This window comes from Mycetomoellerius zeteki, unplaced genomic scaffold (genome assembly GCF_001594055.1).
Source record: "Mycetomoellerius zeteki isolate Tzet28-1 unplaced genomic scaffold, Tzet1.0 scaffold62, whole genome shotgun sequence".
Taxonomy (NCBI): domain Eukaryota; kingdom Metazoa; phylum Arthropoda; class Insecta; order Hymenoptera; family Formicidae; genus Mycetomoellerius; species Mycetomoellerius zeteki.
Genome location: NW_017257632.1, coordinates 3,894,302 through 3,916,340, shown reverse-complemented (window position 1 = coordinate 3,916,340; position 22,039 = coordinate 3,894,302). Strand labels below are relative to the sequence as shown.

Genomic DNA, 22,039 nt, shown 5'->3' with positions numbered 1-22,039 from the left:
TTGATCTGCGATATTTCGTAAAGATTATCAGAGTGAGCGCTCGAATAGTTAGAGTTTATTATTTTATTTATCTTTTTTTTATGTCATCAGATATCTTCGTAAAAGTATGATATTCTCTCTATAAAGAGAGCTAAGTAATGAAAATCAAAATTGCTTTCTAAGCGTCGTTAATGTAATTTATTATTGGGGTCACAATTTGACCTCATCATGATTGCCCAAATTTAACTGTAATTGAGGGTTAAACTAGTTGATTTTCATCTACGTGCACGACGAAACAATATGCCGCGCGTTTCCGCAACGTTACGAGACCCGAAGCGTTATAAACGGTTGATTCGAATCGTGCGGATGTCAGTATTAATCATCACAGTGGATCACATAGTTCATTCGTAAAATCAGGAAGATTTATTGATACCAATCGGGCGTAAATTTTTCGGAAGTAAAACACAGCTTCAGCATGTGAACAAACGCAGAATAAACGATCAAATTCTACAAACAATAAGCAAGTAATTTTGATCCTTCCTTTTAAAATAAGATTTGATTTATAAAAAAAATAATTTTGCAATAATGTTCGAATTTAAATCGTTTCGTCAAATTCGATTTAAGTTGCATTTTTAATAATTACATTTTTCTTTTTATATACACATTGCTATTATTATTTAATTTTAAATCCTAAATTAAAATTATCTTTTTATTACCCATATAAAAACATATTCTCTTTGAAATTGTATTCTCTTTAAAATTGTATTTGACATATTCATCGTCATGTATTTTATAATTTATCGAAACTAAAAGTAAAGCTGCATTATAAATTTTGGAGCACATACCCTGCAAAATAAAAATGTAGAAAGAATTGCAAAACAAGTACCGTAAATCGAGAGAAGATACATCCCTTCCTCTTAAAGTCTTCCGTCAGGGACGAGTCATGGCTATTCTAATCGCTTCGACATGTGACTTAAACGGGTCATCAGGGCTAACGAATCGTTCAGGAAGAGATCGGCGATGCGGGAAAAGAAACAATCCGCCATCTGGACCGCCGATGATCTTATAAGCCGGCGTCATGTTACAAGTGTGCGTTATGAAACAAGAAGCGAACGCATTGCGTACATATTGCGTGATCAGTAGCCCGTGGAATCGTGCGCACACGATTTCAGTACAACGAAAATTTTTTTCTGTATTCTTCGTAACGAAAGAACAACCCGAGGAAAGTGTGATTAAATCGTGAGTGCTCATCGAAATTCTAATTATTTTAAAATATCGCATGCAATATCGGACGATGAATCATTGCAATGATACATTGAATGTAAGTCGTGTAAATCGTGATTAGACTCTGGCAGTTCATAAAACTTTCGTTAAGTTGAACGTTAAAACTTTCAAAACGCAAGAAAAATGAGACTGCAACTGCGACGAGTGGGAATCGCGTTTAGCTTGATAATGCTGTTAGCTGTATTTGAATTTTGCACAAGTAACAACGCTACCTGGGCCAACAACCGCGACAAGAAGACGCGCATAGTTAGGCAGTTAAGAAAGGACTTCCGAAAGTTAAAGAAACAGGAGGGAGCATTAAAGCTGACAGGAGGTGAAAACGGCGAACACGAAGGTGCTACCTTGTTTTATTTTATGCTAGATTTAATCTTTAAAATATTTAATATCGAGCGACGACAGTCTTCGTTGAGAAAAGGATTAGGGGAGACCGGGGATAGTTAATACATGGGGCATGTTGTTACATTTAAAATTGCTGCAAAACAACAAACGATAATATTACATAAAAAATATAGTATTTCCATAAAAACACTGCGGTCATGCTGCAATAAGTTATTTCAGACTAAATAGCATATTTTCAGAAATAGAAAATATTTTCGGTTTTTCATAGCCAAAAGTAAAATAAATCAGTGATAAAATGTTATATTTATCAATCTGTTCACCATATTATAATTTCAATTATTTCTATAGAATTTTTATTTTATAAATAACAATTTACAGTTATATTAATGTCTTAACATATATTTGTTGCATAAATAATAATTGAAATACGTAAATATGACACCCCGGATCTAATTGTGACGGGGTGTATCGTAACAGGTGCTTCTCCGTCGTCACACCTAATCTCAATTATTTTTAATTAACCTATTGTAAGCGTATAGCGGCAACCAAATGGTAATCTTACATAAATTTATATTTTTATTTTTGTGATGTGTGTAAGAAAAAGAGAAAACTTTAGATATTATCATAAACATTATTAATGTTACATATCTACACATAAATATCGTTTTAAAATTATTAATGAAGTAAATACACATATATATATATTTCTTCTTATTTCATTTAATCAAATGTGTAATATTTTGAAATCTGGGTATGTAACAAGTGACCTCAGTAACTGTCCCCTATTTAAAAATCGCCGGGACTCACAACTTAGCGATAACAAATGATAAATGCGATGATAACAGTAATAAAAACGCGAATTCTCTCGTTTACGTTTTATCTCGTTTTATCTCAAGATAATACATATATCTCGCATAAAATTCACGCGATTCAAGGAAGCACATGGAACGCGCTGTGACGTATGCGGAACAAAAAACCTCGTCGTTTAATCGGATCAATTGGTGCACTAATCAATTACGCATCTTCGCGATATTCTTACTACAACAGACTGAGTGTGGTAATTGTATCGATTGTACACCAACGAGACGTCACCGTGTAAAACTAGCGCACCCCGTATCGTAAATCCGACCAGGATGAAAGCACGACGCACAACTCGTTCAGGGTTGATATTTTCCCCGCGATAAAGCGCGCGGTTGCAATATAAACGGGTTATAAATCTCTCTCTCTCTCTCTTTTCCTCTCTTTTCCTACTCTGTTTCGCGGGGATAAAAAACAAGGCTCGCGCGCGAGTTTTATCGCGCGGCCGTTCAAGTCGCTCTCGCGCGATGACGATTAAAAAGAGGTCAACTCGAGGAAGATTTATGCCAACAACCATGCACCATACGTCATATATGTACACGCAATACCGGGAATCGCAGCATAACATGTTCACCGTAAAATTAGATCGTAAAATAGGGTCGCGATCTCCACAATGCCGGCCGGCTACGCTCTTCTGTATTGTTAAGACAGAAGGTCGTAGTCACTGCATTTTTCTTCCGCGTTTTGTTGAACCAAATGCAAGCGATATTAAAAACTGTAATAAAAAATTGTAACTAAATACATACTTAATGCTTTCAATTAAAACAATCAGATAAATTGATACAACTAGAACAGTACTGATTTTTAAAATCGTTAATAAAAGACATGATAGAAAATATTAAGCATCTTTCTCTATAATCACTGTTGTTTAATGTTTGTAATAATTAAAATTGACTATTCCATAAATTAAAAATTAACTCTCGACTATTCATAGAAAGAACGATTTTGCTCTTTGTTGGATCATCAAAATAATTATATAAAAATTTCAAGCATGATGAGCAATGCTGCAAAAAGTTTTGATATTCTAGTAACAAGTTTGAGCATCTTACATAATTATTTGAATATAATCCTACATAATTATTTTCACGATTCAACAAAATAATTTTTACATCTGTATGTAGCTAAATTTTTAAAAACTTCAGCGAAACCTTTATGTGGAGCAATAGATCATTTGAAACCAAAGCAAAAATTTTAGAAGATTGTACACAATGATCGGTACTATAAGGTTCTAAATTACAAGTGAAAAGACTTTGAACCTCCCTGTATCAATTGCCGTAAGGCAGAGGTTCTGTATTTCAAACAGGACATTTTAAAACTTAGGTGCACTTTCATAATTGTAGTTGAAAGTTAAGTGTTATATTTATGATTTATGTTATCGTGTGTTTATAATACTAATAATAATGCAAATTTTCTTTTAATTATTTAATAATACTATTTTAGTATTTTACTAAATTTTAATAAATTTTGTCTTTAAGTTAAGTGGCTTTCATTATCGTTGTTGAAATGTCATTGTGACAATGCTTCTCATGGTAAATCGAAAGTTTGTAAATCGACTACTTCCTTTTTATTGTGCCAAGTTACCGCAATAGGAAAAACGTAAGCAAGAGATTTTATTGCTGTATGCACAGGAAACGTGGAAATACTTCATGACGGGAAGTGGGGCAATATATGCGACGACGAATGGGACGACTTCGAGGCCAATGTGGTTTGCAAGCAATTAGGCTATAACGGTGCAATTAAAGCAACGACATACGGCCACTTTGGTCAGGCTAGAAGTGAGATGAGATATTTATTGTCTTTTCATCTTAAACCACTGTCTTTCACAAGTCGAGCGCAACAGCTGCGTGTATAGCCGAGACAAACAAGATCATCTATAATAAGCCGTTCGTTTATTACAATTTATCGGCAATCACGCGTCATATTTTTAGTATACAGCGTTAAGGGTTATCTCCGAAAAACTATAGTAATAATACCATATAGATATTACATTTTATCCAATTTTATTTTACAATTTATTTTATTTCACTCTGTTATTTGTTCAAGTATGCAATGTTATTTTATCGGTCAACGCGTTTAATTAAAATATAAAATACAAGCGTGCAATTTTTTACATAAAAAATATTTCGAAGGAAGATACTGGATGGATAACGTTTACTGCGACGGATCCGAGATCGAACTTGCGAAATGCCGTTTCGACGGATGGGGCATTTCCGATTGCGGTAGTAACGAAGCTGCTGGCGTCATTTGTTCGCGCGACGAGGAAACGAGAGCATCGGCACCAATTTCACAAGAGAAGTCAGTAAAGACCAGAATAAAGGATACATATCAGCAAGGCACGGCTCTACGATTATCCGGAGGACGCGTACATTCCGAGGGTCGAGTGGAAATTAAATTAGGCAATGCAGGTAACAAAACAATTTACTCCGAAGATTATAATTAATCATAATTATATATATAGAACTATACAAAATTAAATTAATTTTAATTGCAATTTAAAGCAGGAACTTTAATTTTGTCTAAAGAATCATTAAAAACGCGAGTATAATAAATATTGAAAAAACCAAAACAATTAATATATATATTAGATACACGTATTTTCTTTGTAAATAACAATATTTTATCACGTTTTTAATCGCTCTATTAAATCGTCAAAATAAAACAAAAAGGTAAAAATATATTCGAATTTAAATCTCTGTTATACTATATGTAGGTATTTAAATTTTATTTTAAATATATATATATATATCAGCGAGAAAACTGTAATATGTTTGAATTCACCAGACGTACACCAAATCCGCGTGGTCACTCAATTTCAGATTGGGGTGTCATTTGCGGCGACAGTTGGTCCATTCTCGAAGCCGCCGTGGTTTGCCATCAATTGGGCCTCGGTTACGCCTCTGACGCGATACAGACTAATTTTTTCGGCAATGGGGAAATCATCCCGATATCAATTAGCGGGGTACAGTGCAATGGAAACGAGAAAAATCTGGCAGAGTGCCTACATGACAAGGTTGCAGATTGTCCAGGTACTTCTGACATCCTCGATGAGATACGTATTTATAAAATATTATCAGAGTAATATTTATGTAACAAATATATATAATGATATTATTAAATGATTTCAATTATCTTATTTAAAGAATAATCTTTGTAAAATTTGATAGAGAAAGATTTTTCCTCTATCTGCAATCATATTTTTAATCTCTCCGTACAGTCCAAGTGTTTTACTTTTTTAAGCTTTTAAAAAATGTGGAAAAATTCAGAGTTATTTTTCGACATCTCTATTACATTATTAAATAGTTTTTTTAACAAAATATTTTAGGAGGAGAAATCAGATTCCGCCCTCTTTTATTTCGGAAAAATTTGAAAGTGAAATTTTGCTTGTGCTAAAAATTACCCAAATTACAGACGAAGAGTTAAATACCAATTATTCCTTAATCGCCCAAGTATTTAATTGTGTATTCTAAAGATTAATTAAAATATTCTGTGAAGAAGAAATATTCCATAAATATAAAAGAAATGAGAAAAGTTCGCGGAGATTATTTTCTTTATCAGACTTGCATAAGAAATCAGTTATGTCATAAGTCGGAAAAAAATGTAAATTTGTGAACAAAAAACATTTTACATAAACTCCTTATTTCCGATTTATGTCACAGCTGAAATTTCTATGTGAATCTGATAGTAAAAATATTATCTTTTTATTTTCTCTCAACTCCTATGTAGTATTTGTCAAATATATCGGGTGTTCATAGTAAATGCTAACATACACATCTGAAAAAATATTATAAGGAAGTACGTGTTCATCTCAAAAAGCGAGCGTGAAATTTTAGTGTTCATCGTATATTCGGTATCGCGTAAAAATTATTATTCTACAATTAGGTAAGCGTACAGTTGTAAGTGGCTGTAGTTGTAAGAATTGATCAATCACAATTGAATTTGAGGAGAATATTCGACTGTGATTGATCAATTCTTATAACTTACAATTATGCTTATGCAATTGTAGAATGGACTTAAGAATCGACACGAAATAATCACATCATAATTTTAGGGTCAACGGAGAACATGGCGGGGGTGGTGTGTCATCGGGAGATGGCTGATCTTGTGTTCGATCATATCGAACTGATGCGCACGGCGCATTTGGAAGACCGTCAGCTCTACTGGTTGCAATGCGCAATGGAGGAAAATTGCGTGGCCTCGCAAGCCTACAAGGTGCAAGGCGAATCCGAAAATTGGCACATGGAGACAAGACGACTGTTACGCTTCACCGCAAGAATCTTAAATGCGGGTACCGCGGATTTCCGTCCGTCTGTGCCTAAACATTTATGGGAATGGCACATGTGTCATATGTGAGTCAATCAACAATAACGGCGCTGAATGAGCACCGATAACAAATCTTTGTCCGCTTTATATAATATTTTATTAAAACGTAGGGTATTGCCAAACTTATGGAGGGTACTGTATAAAATTTGAAATATATGAATACCAAAGTATTTTTTATTTTATTGCAATTATATAAAGTCAGTTAACAAACTTTATTATATTTTTTACTTGAATTTTGTTGCTTGAACTGAAAATTGTAAGGTCCATTAAAAAATATTACATATTAGCCTCAATATCTATTTTGACCAAATATGATCTTTGCTTCTATGTATCTATATTTTTTCTGTAAGTAAACAGAGGAAGAAGTCTCATTATTATTTATTTTTGTTACTCATTTTGTATATTGACTACATGAAAAATGAACAAAACGAAGTATCGAATTGATCGATCCAACCCTACCTTACCAGATACGTTTTGAAGAAATCTTACCATTAGAGGGTTAATACATCGATATACATAGGATATTCTCAGCATTCTTAGTATGAGTATTATCTATTAATGAATAATAACTGTAGAATATCTGAAATCAATGAGTTATATAAAGAAAATTATTCGGAGTATGATGATTGATTATTAACATCTCTAATAAAAAATCTCTAATAAAAAGTAAAAAGCAAAATGTTTAATAGAAAAATAAATACAGTCCGAATTAAAATTGATAATAAAAATTATCTACTAATAGAGAAAATGATCATTATGAGTCAGGCGCGGTTCTTGGAGCACAAAATTAAATTCAATGTAAACAGCATTTAGCGTTCAGTGATGCATCCTATATATTATAACGTTTCAACTCTTTTTTGAGTTATCATCAGATAAAAATAGTCCAATATAAATAATATTTAACCATCTTCGACCACGCGATAAGGAACAAAAATTAAATTTCTGAAAAATTCTGACAAGAAAATAAAACATTTAAATTAGCCTATATAACGTTAAATGAAGAATCTTGTACGTTTTTCGCAATAAATGATTTTAATTAAATTTATCGATTATTTAAAAACACTGGGGTTAAATTTGAGAATTATTTTTGCAATGATTAAATTAAATGTTGACGCAGGAAAGAACCATTAATTCTGATTTTCCTTGATGATTCCATTTTCCTTTTCCAGGCATTATCATTCGATGGAAGTATTCGCCACTTTCGACATAATCGATTCGAGTGGCAATAAAGTTGCCGAAGGTCACAAAGCGTCCTTCTGCCTCGAAGACAATCAATGTATGCCCGATGTTCAACCCAGGTAAAAATTCTGATAACACATGATAACAATAGTAAGCCCCTCTTTTTGTGCTTGACACGCACATGTAATTTTACCGTTATTCCTTCATGTTCTTTCCGCGATTATGATCGCGATTAAATCCGTCTATTAGTTGAAGTTTATAATTTGAAATATCGTTACCGATTTAGATACAAATGCGCCAATTACGGAGACCAAGGTATTTCCGTTAATTGCAGTGACATTTACAAGCACAATATCGACTGCCAGTGGGTGGATATTTCTGAGCTCGAGCCAGGACATTATACGCTCAAGGTACGGTCGTAATAAAGCCATTTTCATAAATATCAAATACGAGATCTCTTTAGGCGACTTCGCGAGTATCGCGGACTCCGACTCCACAGAGGATTTCGAGATGAGTAGCTTTTTCTTTTGTTTCCAGGTCGCGGTAAATCCCGAATTCAAAGTTGGTGAGATGTCGTTCGATAACAATGCGGCGATCTGCCGCCTCCTTTATACGGAAACTTTTGCATCTGTCCACAGTTGCATAATGGGACGTCCTTGACATGCAATGTGCACACGATTGCAAAGATTTTTCTAGCTGGGGACAATCTATAGGGTGAGAGATTCATGTCGAGCGCGTTGGCGTTAACTGGACATAACGAACAAGAAGCGACACATTGCGACCTTGCGATAGATTCGTGAATAAATTTCACAATTCAAAAGTAGAATTTCAATTAGAACGTAAGATACATCAATTTAAAAAAAGTTTTAAAAAACGACAATTTTTTTTCTCTTGCGAATGGAAACTAAAATGAATGGAAACAGAATAGCTGTGTTTTAAAATTATTATACTAGTTTGAGAGATTTATTTTTAGATATCTCCAGCATATTATTATAATCTTATAGGTATTTCTAATAAAATTATAAATTGAAAGAAAAGCTAATATAAAAAATAAACGCAATTTTGAAAGGCAATGGTTCAATTTTAACTTCCGTTCCTAAATTACTATGATTCTATTTATTTATAATGTAAATTCAAATCTAAAAACGTATTTTATTTTATTATATTAATTAACTTATTATATGTTTTACATTCTATAATTAAATTATCTTACTTTATGAGGACGAAAAACATTTAAAAAATATATTAAAAATTATAGGATAAGAGGAAATTCAATTTCCTTTGTGCTTTACATTTTGTATTTTTCATTTTTTACATGTTTGTTATACTATGTCGAATTACTATACAGAAACTTTTAGAATTATTATTCTCATTAAATTTATGAATACGACACAATTAGAACAATAGACAGTCTTTAAAAAAGGCATCTTTCGTGCTCTCTAAATAACCGGTCTTCGCTGTCGGCTTTCTAAACCCTATCGTTTCCATTCACGCAACTTTTCGGATAATTACAGAGCACTATGGTGCAACCCTAGCCAGGTAATTACTAACGTAGTTCGACTATATAGATGTCTGGGTCTGTGCGCGCCTAGCGAGAAGCAACCGAGTGTGCAGATCGAAGCAGCTCGCTAGCCGGCCACTTCCTCGGCTGGCATGCTGGCCGTGTACGGAATCACAAGTTTCGGAGTCTAGGACCGAATTTATAGACGTTTCTCGTACGTGTGGAAATGCTCTAGATATGTTCGCGGCTACGCGATTCTCTTATCGGAAAAAGAAAAACTCTCAGAATAATAGACAAAACGCCTTTGTTCTCGATAAAAGTCCAAAACGAACGTTCACGCTCTTCTGGGGATCCCGAGAGATTGTTTAATCTTGTGTGCATGGTAATTATGATTCCTGGGAAAATGACTATCGCAGTCATATCGGAGATACAAGCTTGCCCTAGACCAGGTCTAGGATAGAGGCGTGCTACGTCACGCTCGAATACTATGTTGGACATTACCATCGGTTACCTGCTACCTACTAGCAGGTCATCCCACACAGATATATCTATAGTTAAGACGACTATGTATTTTCTCGTTCCTGTAGAGCAGGCTTGTACAAGTTTTAGTTCCAAATTTCGAGGACTGTAAAATATTGATACGCATCTGAGTGATGCTTATCAACACTTTACATTCCTTGAAATTAATTACTCACATTGAATTTTTTTGCGTCGATGGCTTTGCGTTTTGGCTCCGGAGCTCATTGGACAGGCCTGCTGTACACTGTACAGTGTCTTGAATATATTACAAAGCTTCAGAGAATAAACTCTAATTGAAAAACTAGCAAATAAATACGCTCTACGATAATCTTATTTTAATCATCGTAAAACTATGATTATTCCGTTAGTGATATTGACAATCTATTATTATAAGTAACGATTTATGAGCATTGCTATAAAAAAATTGTAACAATTTTTCAGTTATCGACTAGAGAAACTTTCCAACTCCCATGAGTAAAAGTTTCTTGTGCAACTCTGAACATTTTCTGATGTGTTTTGAATAACGTATACATAAAGATATAATAAGATCATCAAAACATGAATATTTTAAGAGATATTTCATATTTTATTATATCAAAATGTATCAATATAATATATACAATTTTTACGAAATATCAGCTTGATAAGTATCTTACTTATATAATAAAAAGTTATAACTTTTAACTATAATATACAATAGTATTAAAAAATAATATTACAATAAAACCGAGCTACTAAGAGCTATATACACGGTTATTTGTGTATGTTAACGATACAAATTTATTCTTATTATACATACATCGACATTTCGGCTGTTATTTTCAGTCATCTTCAAGATAATTAAAAAACCCCGAACAGTTAACAAAAATTCAAAATTAAGTGTTATTATCGCAAATGTAAGCACATTCCAACAAACCTTGAGTGATTCTTCATTAGATAGTGTGAATGACTCTTTTTAAACAATTTTATGGTTGGTAACATCTGAATACAAGAATTATTTTATGTTAAGGAACTCCATTGTATATTCGTTCAATTTTAAAACTCACCGGTTATACTGGAAAATTACACCTCCATTCTGTTACACGAATCTTAAGCGCAAAATTATATAAATTCAAAAAATGAAAACTTAAATTGACGTATTATATTTCAGCCAGCGTAAATTAACTAGTATAAATTTATAGAGCTATCAATATTAAAAAGTAAATCTTTTTGGTAGAAAGCAAAGTATCACGAGGGATATAAAATAATTATAACAGTCGTCGTAACATTCGCCCTATGTTTTAGACAAATTAAATTTGTAATCACGAAGACGCGGCGTCGTGAAATGGAATTGTGAAAATTAAGTTAACTACGCCGATTCTCAGGCTTCTTCTCAATGAAGAAACAGCTTGACAGGTCGGAGGATGATTAAACTATCATTCTGACTCCAATAAAATTAACATCAAATGCCGTTTTTTAAAATTATTTACAAAGTCACATAGAACAAGATGACGTTTTATAGCATATAGATATTTCGTGTATAATAATGATAGAATATATAAAGAAAATATCGAAGATAATTGTATTTTTAATTCTGGAGTGTAATAAAGTTGTAAAGTTTAATAAGATAAAGCTTAATGTATAGTACATTGGTCACATGGAAAAAACAATTTTGTTCAATCATCTAGAAATTGAACTAAATATAAATCTGAAAATAATTTTGTCGGATTATAAAAATAATTACGTAGGAATCTTAAGCCTGAAGTTGCGAAAAATGTATCATTCTAGCTAGAGTCCGACTGAAACTTTTGCTAAAACTGAACTGAAACACTCGGCTACATGTCAATTTCAACCGAAACCAAAATTAAAAAATAGGAATCCTCTAAAGGCCATATATGTATAGACATGTCCATACATTATATACTTTTCATAAATATCGTAATTTATTGAAACAATAATTCAATCTCGGCCGAAACCGAAAGGAGGATAAAAATATTAAAAAAGTTCGATTTTTTACTCCCCTGTGGTACCTTGGTTAACCACAAAAAGTTATTGTTTGGGATCCACATAAAATAGTAAAAATAGTTTTATATCCCAGAAATGCGGGGAAAGTAGATTTTTTTTTGTTATATGTGTTTCCTTCTGTAAGTCGAATTTTCGTATACCACGCTAGAACTTATCATGAATTAGATATGTTGCAAAAGTTTCTCATGATAATGGGTACATAAAGGTTTTAAAGATTGGATACATAAAAAATAGATACATAAAAAATCCAACGATAAAAGTTATATATAAAATGAAAAAAAAATTAAAAAAAGAAAAATATAAAAAAGGGATAAAAAATAATGGAGATAGTGACCATGTCCTCGCTGTTGTCTCTGGATTAGACTGAGAGTAGTCAAGTAAACCATTTTCATTGGATGAAGCAAATAATTATTAGCTGTTTAGTATCCACCATTCTTTTAGATCTTTTTTATTTGAATTTTTTCTTAATCTTATTTTAGCAGTGTGCAATAGAAGAGGTCGAAAGATAGCGCGTTCATCCTATTATATGAAATATATTTATGTGATTTTAATCGAGCACAAACATTTTGGATTGGCCATTTTGAATTCGCCATCATTGATAGTTCCATTTAATTAATAAGTTCGTAGTCAATTTGTCTTACACAGCATGCTCAGATTCATTTTGATAAAAAAAATCGATTACGCAACCCTACGTATAAAACTGAATGTCGATGGCGCCATTTTAGATTCCCTATTTCCATAATTTGCCATGTTTAATAATAGAATCATGCCATGTTTAATAATAGAATCATGAGAACCTTTAAAACCTCTAACAAGGGAAGTTTCACTCCTTAAACATTAGGGCACGTATAAAAAAATATGTCTTTTAGATTTTCGTGTTTAACAACATATTTCATGGAGAATTAAATCGGTTCCGGACAATTGTGAAACTTCCCTTGTAAGTACCTATTATCATGAGAAACTTTTGCAATATATCCAATTCATGCACTGAAAAAAATTTCTGGTTGAAAATGGACGAGTCAGAATTTTCTGATTAAATTTATTAGAATTCTAGTTGAGATAACAGGAATTCTGACTGATACAATATTTCTGGTAAAATCTACTAGAATTCTCATTTTTACCAGAATAATTATATCAATCAGAATTCTAATTATCTCAACTAGAATTCTAATAGATTTAACCAGAAAATTCTGATTCGTCCATTTTCCACCAGAATTACTATTTAATCCAACCAGACCATTTTTCTCAGTGTGATAAGTTCTAGTGTAGTATATGAAAATTCGACTTACAAAAGGAGACACAGATAACAAAAAAAATCTACTTTCCCCGCATTTTTGGAATATAAAACTATTTTTACTATTCCATGTGGATCCCAAACAACAACTTTTTGTGATTATTTAAGCCTCTCTTTCGCAGAGGAGGCCAAAAATCGGACTTTTTTAACATCCTCCTTTCGGTTGTGTGTCAATTTTGACGAAAGAATATAAGTACTACTTCTTCATAAATATCATAATTTAATTATTGAAACAATAATTACACATATTAAAATTAATATTTATGAAGAAAGCTAATATGGTTTCAGTCGAAACTGACACTGTAATGAGTGTTTGTTTTTAGTTTCGGTAAAAGTTTCGATCGGACTCTAGCAATCAGCGTTCTATAGGTACAATTAGTCCAACAATATTATGTTCAAATTTGTATCTAGTTAAATTCTTAGATACTTGAGCAAAACTATCCTTTCCGTGCAAATTCTATCCAATTTTTACTTAAATCTTTTTATATTATAACAGCACTTAAAAAGAAAAGTCAACTGTCAATTACGCATCACGCCTAGCAGCAACGTGACTGATTATATAATCCATTTAAAAAACAGAGCTAGTCTGACAAGAGTACGGCTTCCATAGATAGCATCGAAAGTCGCGTAGTGTCATGGCGACTTTTACTCCACATGTCATGGAATGGGAAAGCACGTAGCGATTCTCACGACGACCATCACGCCTGGGGAATCTGGTGCTTACTATTATTCGGGGGAGAATTTGAAGTGACACAACCACTCAGAATAATTTATCAAGAGCTTGGAGACAAGTAGGTATGTTCAAAGTGGCGAAACTTCCCGAGGGGTGAAAATTCTTCAACGATGTCGTTCGAAAAGTAGTCAGTCATGTGCATCTCGATGGAAATTATATTCGCGGAGAGTAGAATTTTTCCGAGCAACAAAATTATTCAAGAGGGAAGATCAATATCGAAGTTAAGGTTCTGAAGCTTTAGGTCCATCAGCCAAGCGTAAAATAGGCCCTGACATTCGCCGGTAATCACAAAAATTGGAACAGCGAAGGTAAAGCGGGATTTCGTGCGTGTTTCGTACTGATTGTTAAACGCCGAAGTGGCGCTTGTCACGCGACTTAATAAATGCCATCGAAATTAATGCTCGAGAAAACGAATAGAACTTTCATGAAAAATGCCTTTCGTGCTAAATGATTCTTTGCAAGCTGATACATAATGTTACTTAAAATCATAATTGATACTGATATAATGAATGCTGATCGTTATGGTTTAACGAAGTAATAGAAATATATAAAAATAATGTAAAATAACATAAATAACAGTATAAAATATTATAAAATAAACATAAAATAGCAGCAAAGAATTACATAATCATTAATTTGTTGCTAAATTATCTTCCTTATCTTCCTTTTTTTATTTTAATGTTATTTCTCTCGTTGTAAAATAAATAAATAATAAACTAACGTATGGAAAATATGATTTCTAGGAAAATCTTACAAATTAATTTAAAGCTATTAGTAATCAGAATAGAGATTTTATTTGCTGAAGTTCGCATGCGCATAATTTATGCCTTGATGACAAATTAAACGATGGCGAATAATATGCTCATTAAGGCTTCGTTCTTGCTAAGTATGGTTCTGTTAACTTTGAGCATGAGCGAGCAAATACTGTGCTGTGAAAATAATGCATTATTGGAAACCACAGGTGACGCTATTTTAACTGGTAAGCCGTTAATTTAATAATATTTTAATCAATTTAATTTGAATCTGAAAATTTATTTACATATAATTTATATTTATGAGGAAATTAGTTTGCACCGTAAATTAATTTAAAGCAGTAAAAAGTTATAAACATAATTAAATGTGATATATTATCTCTCAACAAATATACAGCTTAACTACTTTTTTTATAAATTTATAAATCTATTTTATAAATCTAGAGTATAATAAAAAACATGTAAGTACCAAGAATTTTTTCTCTACCTCTTAAATACTTTTTTATTTTAATCAATAAGAGAAATTGAGAAAAACTTTTATGTTATCTTTTTCTGATTTTTGACATTTGACAGTCTTCGTGGACGCGAATTACGGACAGCATTGCAATGTATCGTCAGAAAAAGGTTTTCAACAAATTTTGACGGTATTGCATGTCGTGCGAACTTTAAACAAATATAACCACATACCAAATGTGAAATTAGGTAAGTAAAATAGATCACTTTTATGCGTGTCTGTACCGTACAACGATAAAAAAATTAATTTGCAAAATGAAAATATCATAAAAATTTATATGATAATTTACAATTAGTCAAATATTACTTTATTTTCATGAAAAATCATTAATTTGAGAATATAAATTTCTTAAAGAAATAAACAAACTCTTTCTTACGTGCACTTTTGTGCGATTAAACCTGCATGTAAACTTCTGTTTTTCACTACGTCGTATGAGTTGTGGGTTAAATCAGTTGTGGAAAACCAGGAAAAAAATTTTTTATTGTTTTATATCTCTTTGTATTCTAAATGTTTTTTAAACTCAGATATCATATTGTTCTTTTTTATGTAGCAAAATACAGAGGGAAATATAGAAATTTTTTATGTGTTAAAAATTCGTGCGTTATATTTGCAATGAGTTGAAAGAAAAAAAATTTGCCTAGATTCGCACTTTTGAGGAATGACTTTTCAGGAAAAAAATAGTTAGGGATGCTCGCTGAAAAAACCTTAATTATTTTGAAAAATTGTTATTCTTTGGAATATCATAACAAAGCGATTTTTGAAAAAAACAAATAAATTTCATTTTTAGTCAGAAAATTATTTATTTAACATTACAAAAATATGAAATAATGTTAATACAAAGAAATTTTATAATATTATGAAAAAAATTTTTAAGGGAGAAGATTCAGAGGAATCGTCTTCATCGACACTTTGTACGTCGCTCAGAACATCCTCAAAACCTTATTCTCCGAAGCATCGCCATAAAATATTTCAATTTTTCTTCATCGTAAAAGTTATTCAATTTTTTTCGCCGAATCTCGATATCCGGTTTTTTACTAATGCGATTTAAACGGTGAATCCTTAAATTTTACGGAACGTTTACTTGCAGTACATATGTTTTCAGAAATGTATCCGTATATTTGTTAACATATTTCAGAAATCATGATAATCTTTAAAATATATGATACTTGAGATATAAATTCTCATGAATAATTATTATGTATGTTACTCAGGGTTAAGAATCTTCGACACGTGTCATGATAGGATTACAGTGTTTAGACAAGTTTTGCGAGTAGCGGTTGAACAAAGTTGCGCGCCAGATTATGAGATGGGTATATTGATGCCATCCCAATATGGACCCATGATGGAGTATCTTCACAGTTACAATGGTTTGCCAATCGGCATCTACGAGGAACGAGATTTCACAATGCCCATGATCGACATCCTAGCGCATTATCTGAGTACCAAGTACAAGATCGTCGATCTGGTGCACGCCAACACGGATTCTGTTCTCGATCATTTCCTGGAAGTTACCAAGGACGCTGGTGTGTGCGTGAAACGAAGTGACAGGCGTGTCAACGGTAACAGGTACGCGAACGTCACGGAAACGGTGATAGTCGCAATCGGTAAGAGAAATGACGTGCAACGATGGCTGGAAGAGAATGAGAAATCGAGAGATTCCGGAAAAACATGGTTCCTGCTGCCGCTTGATAATTCAGATATTAACGGCAAGTAAATTTAAATATCCATGGATAACGGAGAAATTGTTAAGGAATAATAGTTTGATTTCTGTGCGCGATGATATATTTTATAAAACAAAATATCTATATTTTATATTAAAAGAAAGACTATTTATCTAATCAAATATAAAAGTGAAAAGGATGAGAGTAGGACTAGTGGGAGTATTTATGTGATGTCTTCATAATTTTAATGCAAATTGTCTGCTATGAACATAGAAACAATAATTTAAATTAATGCCAACTATTACATTACATTAAATATTGACGTAAAGTTATGTTCGTAACAGCAGTTACATTATCCAAGTGTAGTTGTGGCAGTTAAGAGACAGTTTCGCCAACATCGTTTAACTTTAACCTTAGTTTGAGCGGCCTTTTGTTTCTGTTCAGAATTACAGTTAAAACGAGATATAGAGACGGTTAAACTACGATTGAAGTTAATCGATGCTACAACCATTAAATAAATTAATTCACGTGAATCTAATATAATGCAACAAGAATTCTCATAATGTGCAAAATTAAAATGGAAATCTGTTCATGTTTTATATAAACGTTTTTACTGAATTTCTATAAAAGAAATTCATATAACCTTTTTTTTCTAGAAATTTAGTTTTGATAACTTATTATATTACCAATGATCCTAGATAACAATAAGCTGAAATTTGAATGAGAGATATTAATCTAAATTTAGCATATCAACAATATTTTCAACTTTCCAGACCTCATACCATCCGAATCGTATGTCATTAAACCGGAAATTCTTCGTTTCGATCTTGGCGATTTCTCAAGCGCGGGTGAATTTCTGGAGAACTCCAACAACTCAGCGAACCACTCTCCGTATCTTCTCGACATTGGGAAGGCTATCATCAAGTTGGCGGAAGTCTTCCAGAATTTCCGCAAGAGAAGCTGCTCTATCGACGAGGAGAGTAGCATCATGACGCAATCTCCAGAATCGCAGACATCAAAATTGCAACGGGAAATTCGCGATTTTGATGTTTACGAGCTTCTCCATATGCAACCTGGATCACACTTGCTGAGATACGTGGTCACCACGAAAATGCAGCACGAGTTCGTTGACGTTGCTCTTTACGAGATCGAAGTACCCAAATTACGCGTTCTCCCGGAGAGGACGACATTCGAAATGTCGGGGCTCTGTCTGGAGCATTTCATTAAGAATTGCGAAAACTGCACGAATTTTCAGGGTCGCGATACAAAAGGTAAAAATGATATAAATGTAATTACTATGAGTACATAAATTACACGAGTCATTCAACCGAATTGCTTTTATCCAAGAATTTATCTAAAATATTATGTCTACAAATCTCTATCGGAATTATAATTATTACAAATTCTTAAACTATATATGGTATATGCATTATTTTTCGAGAGATTAATGTCGCTTGCCTATAACGATTATTTTAACATTTCAGTAGATGTCGTTGGCAAAAATGTTTTAAAAAACAACTTCTATGTTCCTGTTTTCTTGATTGTCATCATATGTGGTATTCTTATATGTGTGTGCTGCGTCATGGTGATTTTTATTGTCTATCGTCTCGCGACTAAGGAAATTCTTAATGGCAATTTGATCCTCACAATCGTCTTCGTCCTGGCCAACCTATTTACCTTACTGACGGCACTGCCCTTCTGCGTGACGGACGATTATTTCGGCGCAGAGAATCTGAACGCTTGGAAGATCCTTCTCATCACTCTCGCATTCGGCCTCACATTCTCAATCATGCTCTCGAGAACGCTCTTCTTAGCCTTGTCCACAGGCGGTGATTTCATCATTCACATTAATGGATATTTACAGAGTCTTATGGCGCTCTTCGCATTCGGCGTGCAAATCGCCATGTCGGTTATGTATTTCGTTCTGAGCACAATGAATTCAGCTGTTGTCATCAGGAGTCTCATTTTTATTGCGTTACTAGGTATATTGACTGGATTGTTTATTAATTTTTCATTAATTCCTGAATCTTCTAAATGGATTATTTTTCTCTTAGAAAAAAATAATTTGTGTAGTTTGCCTTATTCTGATTTCTATATCTCTCTAGAAGATTCATTAATATTTTACGTTTTATTATATCGTATTAATTATTATATCGTATTAATATTAATATTATTCATGCGTTTTCTTTCTACCTTTCGATACATATGAAATTTTATGTTTTAATAGTTTTTTTGAAATTATTCAAAAGTAATTATAGTATTATAGTATTGCTTTTTTTGTTAAAATTATAATTACAATATTTGTTATATGTTTCCAGGATACGATATATTTTTATTAATTGCACTGTTCGTCGCTTCCTACTTCATTATCCGAATACAACATAATTACCACGAAGGAAAATATTTCTTTGGCACTGCTATTGGTCTGCTAGTAATATGGATAATATGGTTGACTTGCTTCATGTTGATGCAACCAGAAAATCGTGACGCAATCGTTTTCTTCGGTACAGTTGCCACGGCTTATTTAATTATTTTCGGTGTCTTAATACCAAGGATATATTACATTACGCACACACCCAAAAGGAAAGATTCAGGACAAAGATTCGATCCTATCAATCTACTAACCGATTCGACTGTTAATACAATTGTCAGGCAGGTCAGAAAGCTATATATTTTTTACACATTTTAAATGCTCTATATTTTCTCTTGATTAAGGCTCCTGAGTAGTCACCACAGTCATATTGAATCGTGACGTCAGAAACGAGACATTAATTTTTGCTATTTGTAAATAAATTTGGATAAAACAAAATGATGAGATCGCTTTAAAATATTTGTAAAAATGGATGAAAACTTATGAATGCTTATCCCCCCTGACAGTCAGTAAATAATCGTAAAAAGTGATAAAAGATACGTGTAACTAAAAATAGACTACGCATGCGCATTGAATAAAGCACTTCACGTAGCTTTTATCACTTTTTACGATTATTTATTGACTGTCAGGAGGGATGTTTCCGTTCATTTTTGCAATTGTTTCAAAGCATCATTTCGTTTTATCCAAATTGTCTTTATTTACAAATTACACATAATAAAAATTAATGTGTCACTTCTCGCTTCTGACGTCACGATTCAATATGATTGTGGTGACTACTTAGGAGTCTTAATTATTAAAAGTAATAACGAATTTTGGATATTAACATTGTTTTTAATAAAGTGCGTTATCAATTATTATAATTTTAATTATTATTGTAGTCATGTTCTTCCCCCGATTATATTTATCCTGTTCGAGAAAGTCAAGTTTTGCGAATGCCATCAGCATATCCAAATTACTACGGTAATTTAAGCTCGAACTCAAAATACTTCGAGAGATGTAGAAGTCCAAATCACTACGAAATGCCTACATATAATAATTGCGAATGTTACGCGGAAATGAAGGAAATCGACGCTGCTTACGTCACCCCGCGAATGTACGTCGAGAACATGGAGGTGAATATTCATTAAGCCGTGAAGGATTAATCAGATATATATTTTTTATAAGCAGATAATAAACAAAAAAGCACTGTTTTCCTAATAATATACTCAATGTAAATGCAATTTATGTATTATATATTAGAAGATAATAGTTTATAATAATGTTAATGATTGAATTGTATAAAAAATCATTGTACAAAGATCCGTCAGACGTATGTACATCTTCAATTTAGAAAATCTTTTAAATTTTCAGTTTTTAGCAACAAATAATGTCATTTACACGCAGCCAAAAATCTATAAATCTCAGAGAATAAGTTTGGAAGAGAGAAGCAACACAGAAACGACTTGTAATAGAGATAATTCTTCACCTATCTCTAGACAACACATCGAAATGTATCCCATAAGATACACTAGTCCAATGAATATGGTAAGAAAACGAAGAATCGATGAAGAAGAAGAGAATGAAGAAGAAGAAGACGAAAAGGATCAGGAAAACGAAGGTGCCAGCAGAATTACCCGCTTTTGACAACTTTAAAGTCTAGTATTTAATTTTTAATGCTTTTATCTTTATAAATTTTTTATAAAATATAAATAAAGAACCCTGTACATACGTCCGGACATGTCCGGACACTTACATAAAATTTATTATTATTAATTTCAAATGCTTTTTTTATTACAATTTAATTACATATAATTTAATTACATTTAAAGATTGCAATTAAATATAATATTACGTTTTAAAAAGCGCATTTGAGACTAACATTAACTTAAATAAATAAATAAAGTGTTATGTAAATGGACATAGGTTATGTCCGGACATAGGTACATGTCCAGTCACTGGGATCAGACAGTACCTATGTCCGGACAGTTACACAAAATTATTTATTTAAATTAATATTAATCTCAAATGCTTTTTTTAGCTTAAAGATCAAATTGAATTAGTTGTCTTTTGTCATTAAACATCTATTTATATTATTATTTTCCGTCAACATATTAATTTTCCAATTGTGGTCGGGACAATTACGTCTCAGTGTCCGACCGGCTTGTCCGGCCACTAGTACATTGACGCATTCTATTATTTATTTAAATATTTTAATTAATAATTGTTATAAGTGGGTTAAAATAATTTTTCCTTGTTTAAGGAAGTCTTGAGTTTTCAAATGAATACAAAATTATATTAAAAACCTTTTATTTTTATACATACTGTTTATTTTATACATATGACCGATATAATTTTTACACAGATTACACACTATTATCTTAGTAATATTAAAAATAGTAATATTAAAAATAATATTCGGTCACTCACACACACATCGATATGATGCACAGCAGGGTTGCGACAGAAACTGCATTGAACTATAAAATAAAAATATACGTATCTAATTATAGCAACGATTAGCATAATTTATAAGTATCTAGAAGAATCATTATTATCTGCGCATACTGCAATGATTACTTCTGTAACAAGTAACAAGTGAATGGAAAGATAATTATTTACTCACTCCATTGTTATTCCGCCGTCGCTCGATACCACCTAGACTCTTCCTCTTCTCATTGTTAGATTCCCTCATTGCTTATTCATACACGACACAACATAACTCTCGCAAAAACACGGTCGCGCATGTTAATCA

General features: G+C 32.4%; 2 protein-coding genes across 2 annotated transcripts; both read left to right on the top strand.

Moving 5' to 3' along the window:
• Positions 1-922: 922 nt before the first annotated feature.
• On the top strand, positions 923-8,908 carry LOC108728675 (Lysyl oxidase-like 2). The gene is made up of 8 exons (XM_018457400.1): positions 923-1,597; positions 4,089-4,235; positions 4,590-4,865; positions 5,277-5,486; positions 6,509-6,806; positions 7,950-8,078; positions 8,246-8,369; positions 8,497-8,908. The coding sequence occupies exons 1-8, from the start codon at positions 1,387-1,389 to the stop codon at positions 8,617-8,619; spliced, it is 1,518 nt and encodes a 505-aa protein (XP_018312902.1). The 5' UTR covers positions 923-1,386; the 3' UTR covers positions 8,620-8,908.
• Positions 8,909-14,856: 5,948 nt separating this feature from the next.
• On the top strand, positions 14,857-20,989 carry boss (G protein coupled receptor bride of sevenless). The gene is made up of 8 exons (XM_018457402.1): positions 14,857-14,989; positions 15,336-15,464; positions 16,488-16,982; positions 17,711-18,208; positions 18,422-18,919; positions 19,256-19,593; positions 20,187-20,420; positions 20,659-20,989. The coding sequence occupies exons 1-8, from the start codon at positions 14,857-14,859 to the stop codon at positions 20,929-20,931; spliced, it is 2,598 nt and encodes an 865-aa protein (XP_018312904.1). The 3' UTR covers positions 20,932-20,989.
• Positions 20,990-22,039: the final 1,050 nt, after the last annotated feature.